The sequence below is a fragment of the Humulus lupulus genome, chromosome 2 (genome assembly GCF_963169125.1).
Source record: "Humulus lupulus chromosome 2, drHumLupu1.1, whole genome shotgun sequence".
Classification (NCBI taxonomy): Eukaryota; Viridiplantae; Streptophyta; class Magnoliopsida; order Rosales; family Cannabaceae; genus Humulus; species Humulus lupulus.
The window spans coordinates 117,252,293-117,260,363 of NC_084794.1; the positions used below are offsets into that span (position 1 = coordinate 117,252,293).

Here is an 8,071-nt window from a genome sequence, read left to right on the forward strand (position 1 = left end):
TTGGAATTTATACTATTATCCATTTTTAAGATGTAGGTGTGCCCCACAACGACAACGTCAATGGAACCCCAAGGCAACTTCATTTAAAAAGAAAATTAAAAATATCATCCTTATTTTGTATTAAATCCCATAATTAATATTCTGTTTTTTTATTAACCAGTTGTTGTAAAAACAAAAATAAAAATAAAAAACAACGCGAATTAATATTTAGGTTTTTTTCATATCTATTTGTTGTAGAAACCAAAAAAAACAACCAGATTTGTAAGACAATTATCAGTAAGCAACATGTAAAATAGTTTGCAAGCAGATTTGATTCAAATATTTAGGGAAAATTTTAAAATCATCATACATGAGATTATGATTATTCCACTTCGTTTGGAAACTCGTTATCAATGTTTCCCCTTGTACCTCATTTGTGTTTGGAAAAATGAAAAATATATTTATATCTAATACCCGTTTATGTCTCAATTTCGTTGGAATTGAATGTTGTTGGGTTTTTTTCCATTTTATGTGTAGATCGCCGGCATGGAGAGGATTTTCGGGTTTGTTTTTGTTGTTTCGCAGGTTTTGGGTTTCAGAAGAGAGAAGCTTCCTTTGAGTGCGAGGTCATTAAAGAAGAAGCCATATTTTTGTTTAAATTTTGATTGACCATATAAATGTAATAAATGTCGCTTTAACTTTTGTTCTGTATATTGGTATGCAAGAAAAAAACCCTTTATAAAATATCAATTTTTATATATCAAAAATAAAAATTATAGGCCCTGTTTTATCATTTTGATGTAGGCCACTATCTTAGGGCAGACCCTAGTTAGATTATACAATCATTGAGAATATAGATGACAATAAAATATGACAATAATATCTGTATCTGTATATAGTTTATGCAGATGATGTCGATCGTGGTCTGCTCTAGTGGGAAACTAAAAAATATAATTTGGTTATAAATTGTAAATTTATAAATGCAATCTATTTTAATAAATTTTGGATAATCTACTAGAATATTCGTTGTATAATAATATTGGAATATACGTTTGGTATAATCTGATTATTATACATATTGATTATATATATTTTATATATACAAAAATTAAATAGTTTAGGTCTCAATCTGTGGCCATTTCTTTAGTTTGACACCTAAAGCAAGTTAAGGCATCATCCTGTGACATCTAAAGTGTTTTAGTAGCTACTTAATTACTGATGTCTAAATCTTAATCTACGACATCACATCCTTTAGTATCACTTCAAACACCAAAGAGTTTTTCTAGTTATGCTTTCAATAGTTTACAATGTTTTAACTATGAGTTACTGTAAAATAATGATAGTTATGAGTTATCAATTATAAATTATAGTTATAAAAATAAAGATATTAATGCATTCTAAATAAGAGCATTTTTGTCTATATAAATAAAATTTTCACTAAAAATATGCACAAACCATCAATTTTGTCTATTTTGCTTTATTTGAAACTCAAAGTAGAATTTAGTAATGGGCTTTAGGATTGACAGTGGTACAGATCGGGAAATATTTTTCAATTACCATCCTCATGCCCCGTAGGTTAATTATATAATCACAATTCTCATAATGTTTAGTTCAAATTTTTAAGGGTAAAATTAATAAATTTTGTAGACCCAATATATATTTTAATAGTAAAGTGAACTATTTTATATACTTGAGCTTAATATTACATTCGTCTTAAACAACTCTACACTTTCTAAAGTCATTCAACTACTCAAAATAAACATTCTTAGTTAATTGAAATAATGTTCAATTTAATTTATATTTTTATAATTTAGATACAAAAATGAAATAATATCCAAAATCGTATCAAACTTAAAATCTAATATTATAATACTAAAAATATTATACATTCAAAATTTATTAAGTAAATTACAGTAAAAATATCAAAATAAATTCGTTTAGTTTCTATTAATATTTTTACAATAATATATATTATATATAAAAAGTAGATAAATAAAGTAATTATTATATATATTGGAGCGCGTGATTGTACATGCACCATACTAGTATATATGTGTGACAATTATTCTCTATCGTGATTGTTTGAACGGTTTTTCTCAGCCTCATTCGGATTGAATAACCATGGATACCTATAACTATGGATTATATTACCATCCCTAGCCGGCTTAAAAAAAGAGATGAATGGTAATTCTCGTATATAATTTCTTAATGAAATTCTCAATAACACAATATTAACCAAATAATTTATATTCCTTTAATAAATAAAATAAAATAATTAATTAAATATAATTTTGACTGAGAAGATGAGTTTTTTTTCTTTCTCTATTATAAGTTTAGATCTCTATGTTTTGTTAGAAAGTGCCGAATGGGACGCCGAAACAAAGCTTGGAAATATCCGGGAATTTGCTCAACATAGTGGTTTTCTATTTTAGTTCAATTGTTGGGTTTAGAAGAATTTTCATTGCTATTCCATGGGATGCCAAAACATGGTGGCATTTTTATTAAAAAAATGGGTATGAAATTGTAATGGGTGAAAGCTATTGCTTTTAGTGTATAATCGAGGATTGAAGGAATCGTAAATGGGTAAAAGCTTTTGGGTATGAAATTTTCTACTTCTTACTTCTGAATCTAACTAGATATACATGAATAGAAGTCAAGATTAGGAGGCCGAATTCATAGCAAGAGAAAAATTAGGGGTACGAAATGAACGATTTTTATTTATTTATTTACGTGACATTTGAAAGAAAGAAAATATGTGTCAAACTTTATACCAAGTGCATAAGTTTTGTTTTATAAAGTGCCATTTGATGGCATAATTAGATATTTTAATGAGAAAAAATATTTTAATAGAAAAAAAGCGGGTACAACTAATTGTTATTTTTCTCTAACTTGGAAAGAATAATACTCAAACTTTGGACTTCTAGCACTGTTGAGACAAAATGCATGATTATTACCGGCGGATTATAATGTACACACTATAACGCTATGATCGAATAAAAAATCAAACACAATGATAATATTTACAAAACTTTAATCATATAAAATGTTGTGGTATATTAAGTTCAAAGAAGTGTAGTTTCTTTGAAGTTCCTCCTTTATTGACCGACCCTCTTAGAATTCAAACTTCCATTCTTGTACTCTTTCAATACTTAATCACAAGCTTGTCTCTTCCAATTCTCCAAATCTAGCCATGGCTGCAAGCTCAGAAATACAATGCCTTCCCCCGGAGATAATTCTCCAAATAATCTCAAAGCTTCCCATATCATCTCTATTTCAAGTCAAGTACGTATGCAAAGCTTGGCACAACTTGGCTCAAGACTCTCGTTTTCTTGATCTCATCCTTAAGCGCTCACCAGAAGAAAGCGAATGCCTTGTCATGCATTCCAACAGTCTAGCCAAGAACCAGATTTTCTTAGTCGATTATTCCGAGTTGTTATATTGTGACAAAGAGACCCAGTTAATGAACATTCAATCGTCCTTTTGTTCTTCATCGCCGGAATTTGATGTGGTAAGCTCATGCAATGGCTTACTTTGTTTATTATGTGATAATTCGTTGACTAACAATGGTGTGTTACGCATATACAATCCGTTAACCGGCGAATACAAAGCTCTTCCTAATACTACTTCTTTTCATGATCCAACCCAATATGTGGTCTACGGATTCGGATTCAATCCCATAACCAATGAATACAAAGTTGTTAAGATCATCTACTATTGGCCAGCTCAAGAGGAAGAAGATGATGATTATCTTGGCCTAATGAGTTTCTCTTTAAGAGTATCAGAAGTTAAAGTATTAAGTTTGGGAAGCTCCTCGTGGAGATGTTTGGGAAGAACATCTTACTACCTTGATGATTGGCCTGGCCAGGCTGTAGTCAATGGAAGAATTCACTGGGAGACTTGCCAGCAGAGAGACTTTCCGCACCGCGATATCATCTCCTTCCACCTTGAAGACGAGCAATTCAGGGAGGTTCCAAAGCCTGATGATCTTCTTCTTCTGAAATGTGATCATTTGTCAATCTTAAGAGGTTGTCTTTCGGTTGGTTTGTGTGTCAATTATGGGAAATTAGAGATTTGGGTTATGAAGGAGTATGGTGTGAAGGAATCTTGGGTCAAAGAATTTAACATAGCAAGTTATGTTCCAAAGTCATTATTGGGACAAGAAAAAGAGGAACAATCCTGTAGGATTTCCTGTATCGCAAAAAAAGCTAGTTTTGATCGGGTTTTGTCGGAGTTAAGGAGCGGGGAGATCTTGATGGAGCACCATGGTAAGTCTTTGGTTCTTTATGATCCAAAAACTCAAAGTTTTAAGGATATCCAGTTTAAGGGTATGCCAACCTTGTTTGATACAGTAGCACACGTTGCAAATTTCAATCAGATTGGTACCCGTTTAGGTATCTGAATTGTACGAAACTTAATGTCAACTGTTGGCCAAGATTTTATTATTATTATTTTGTTTTTTGTTTTGAGGGTGGAACTGTTGGTCAAGTTTAGTGCTTGTAATAAAATGGTTTTGTAACAATAAATGTACGACAAATATTTAATTAATGGAAGAATTCTATTGTAATTTTACTTTTCAAAATTTGACTAAACAAACAAATAGTGTAGTTCCTCTCGGCTTTAATCGGCCACAGCCACCAAAAATGATATTCAAATATCTTGAAAATATCGAGTAAATTGATTGAACATTGTTTTGGATATTATTGAATGCCAGATTTTCAATTTTGAATTCAACCTCCATATTTGCTTTGTATGTTGTGCTATCCACAACTATATTAGAATATACACTATATTAATGATAGAATATTTGACCAATTTAATTGATGACACACCTTAAAAAAAAATAATAAAGGAACTTAAACAATCAACTACTCCTCCAACAACAGAAACTCCAAGAGGAGGAGAAGAAGTAGAAAATTATGAGATATGGAGATTAATTTAAGTCAAGTTTAATTATAATTACAGTTAATTAAAAAAAAAGCTACTGGGCAAAATAATATGACATAATAATAGAGCTTAGTTAATTAAAAAAAGAAAGTGTAACTTTAATTAAAAAAATGAATAAAAACTTTGGTAATAAATTATTATGAATTTAATTAATGTAAGTTTAAAATTTATTTAACTAAATCGATAATTGAATTGAAATTTATTATCATATAGCATTTTTAGACACACAATTTAGATTCTTATTTCAGAATCATACCTAGTGTTTTAAATAGCGAACTAGTCTACTCTTAACTCTTACAATTGCAATTACAAGTACTATTAGGTATGTATACATTTTATTAGTAGTTGAATTATATACTTAATTATTACAGTTTTACTTAAAGTTTAATTTTTAACGTTTTAAATTTTTATTTCTCAACAATTAAGCCATTTTCATTAACATAAGTCAGTTTTTTTATAAATAATTTAGAAAAAAAGATATGCATATTAAGATTATTTTTAAAAAAAAAATAAACATATCTAGATACCTACATATGAGAAACATGTATATTTCAGTAGAAATGTGAACTTTGTGTACAAAGGAATTAATTGCTAGAAAATAGAAAATTTAATGACCTGATTACTTACGTTGAAGTTTTGAGGACCAAACTCTAAAAGGTGGTATAATTCAAGGACCAATAGTTACAAATACTCTTTCATTTATACATTTCTTTGTTGGGAAATTTAGATTGAATCAACTCTTTTAACAAATAATTCTATTTATTTAAAAAGAACATTTAATTCCATTTTACATAAACAATAAATCACAAACACATCAAAGAATAAATCTGTAAAAATTAAAAGCATATACAAAATATTTATGAGGTTCAATTTTTTTTCTCAGTTAATGAAAAAGACGAAGAGACATATCAAGAGGAAGAGGCATATCCATTAACATCATGGTTTTAGTATGTCTTTGAGTTTTCCAGTACTTTTTTCTACTTTATTATTGTTTTCTAAACAAGAATGCCATGACACTCATTATTTCAAAATTTACTGATATGTAAGTTAAGGAAGTTTCAATTCTTCATCAAAGCCTCCTGCTCCCAGATCAAGATCTCTCCATCTCATATAGATCTATACCTTTTGGTTTGGAAATGTTATGGATCTCTCCATCTCATATAGAGTCATCGTGGAAAAAAAAGGAGGGAAATATGTTATTCTAGAGCGACGATATATCATCACTGTAGGATAGGGAGGGAACTTAACCGCCAAGAGTTAGTTACCTATTTTTCTCTCCCTATGTTGTCGCTATAGAATCTAATTTAATCCATTGATCAGTTATTTTGTACTTTATAGCGACGACATGTGTGCTATTCCCATGAATCGATGGTTTAGGGTGCCAGGAACAAATGATTTCACTTTCTATGGCCCACTTGAGGAGATTGTAGAGTTATGTTATTCACATGGTTACCCGGTAGTGTTGTTTCAATGCAAATGGTTCAATATTGATGCAATCAAGGGTCGAAATGTGACTGAGAATAACATAACTAGTATCATGATTAATTCTGAATGGTACAAGAACGATCAGTTTATTCTCGCCACTCAAGAAAAACAAGTTTTCTATTAGAAGATCCTTCAAGAAACAAAAATTGGAAGGTAGTAGAAGAAGTCAATCATCGAAATATCTGGGATCATCCAAGTATTGATGATGATAACGAGGTTGATGTCATGCATGATAGCACTTCATCAAATTTTGTACTCACTATGAAATTAGGAGAGTTGGAGATTATGCATTTGGATCGACTTGGTCACACCAAAATAATTGGGGAAACGTCTCGATTTGTTCCGAATGTGGATGATGAAGAAATTAGTACAAATGATGATGTAGGAATCGACATTGATGACAAATAATATATTTCTTATGCATATTCATATTTGTATGTTTAATGTGTATGTTTTAATTTCAAGACTTTTCAATGAATATATGACTTTTCTTAACAATGTTTGTTTTTCAATAATTTCAACTGTATTACCGAAATTATTTGAGTTATGTAATTAGCCTGCAACTATAACTGAATTTAAGTTAATAATTATTTAAACTGCAAAGATATGTCTGCTACTGTTGCTCGTTCTCATGGCAGTGATGGAGCGGATCCTCCTCCTCTAGATCCCATGCGAGTTCCTACTTCCTGTGAGATAGGTAATATACTACAATTAGTCTATCTTTTATCAATAAATGACAAATTATTATTATTTTATTCAATTTAATTGTATTGTTTAATTAACTTATGGAGCGATTTCCGCAAAAAGAAGAGGTCGATCTCGATCCAAAAAATTTCAGTAGCTCAACAACGAAAATATTGGTCATCTATATTATGACTCGTGGCAGAGTGTTCCAGATGAGTACAAGATTGGATTGATGCAAAATCTTGAGGTAAATTTATCTACTTATTCACATGTAATGTTTTTTTTATAATTTAAAAATCTCACCATTTTTTTAAGGAATTTTTCATTCTTCCCTGAGCTCTCCCTGAGTGGCGACTGAGCGAGACTTTCAGGATCGCTATAAGGATAGAAAAGGTCGCAAGAAAAGAAACTTCGATGAACATGGAGGGTATGATGATATCGAGACAGCCAAAAAGAATCCACCGAAGGACATGGACAACGAGAGTTGGCAGAAGTTGGTTGAACTTTTCACCACTCCACAGTTCATGGCACGTTCAAAGGCAAATGATGCCAACAGAGAAAAACAGAAGTATCCAAGTCTCCATGAATTGACTTCTTATGCTTCTGCTCGATTTAAGAATGTAAATAAAAATATATAGATAATTTGAAATATTTTAAGTTATCTTAATAATTATTTCAATATTTAGTTGAGATTTTGTTAATTTTGTTTTCTAAAGATGAATCTTTAGACTAAGGAACTTGCCAACATTATCGATGCGTTCCATGACATGCACAATCAATCGACACGTGGATGGGTGAACACGAATGCTAAGGATGCATATTTAAGTAACTTTCTAAGTCTTGTATATATGTATATTATTCAATTATATTATGTATCAATTGTCTTGTTTCTAAACTGCAGGATGCCTTGTAGTAAGAAGTCCAGACACAATCTCAATCTCAATCTCAATCTGAAGTAGGAAGTGCCACTATCAATGAG

At 30.4% G+C, this 8,071-nt stretch overlaps 1 protein-coding gene across 1 annotated transcript; it reads left to right on the plus strand.

Annotated features, from left to right (window-relative positions):
• The first annotated feature begins 2,885 nt into the window (after window positions 1–2,885).
• LOC133816267 (F-box protein At3g07870-like) lies at window positions 2,886–4,786 on the plus strand. The gene has a single exon (XM_062248854.1). It carries the CDS (start codon window positions 3,170–3,172, stop codon window positions 4,376–4,378), a length of 1,209 nt encoding a protein of 402 aa, XP_062104838.1. The 5' UTR covers window positions 2,886–3,169; the 3' UTR covers window positions 4,379–4,786.
• The last annotated feature ends 3,285 nt before the right edge of the window (window positions 4,787–8,071 follow it).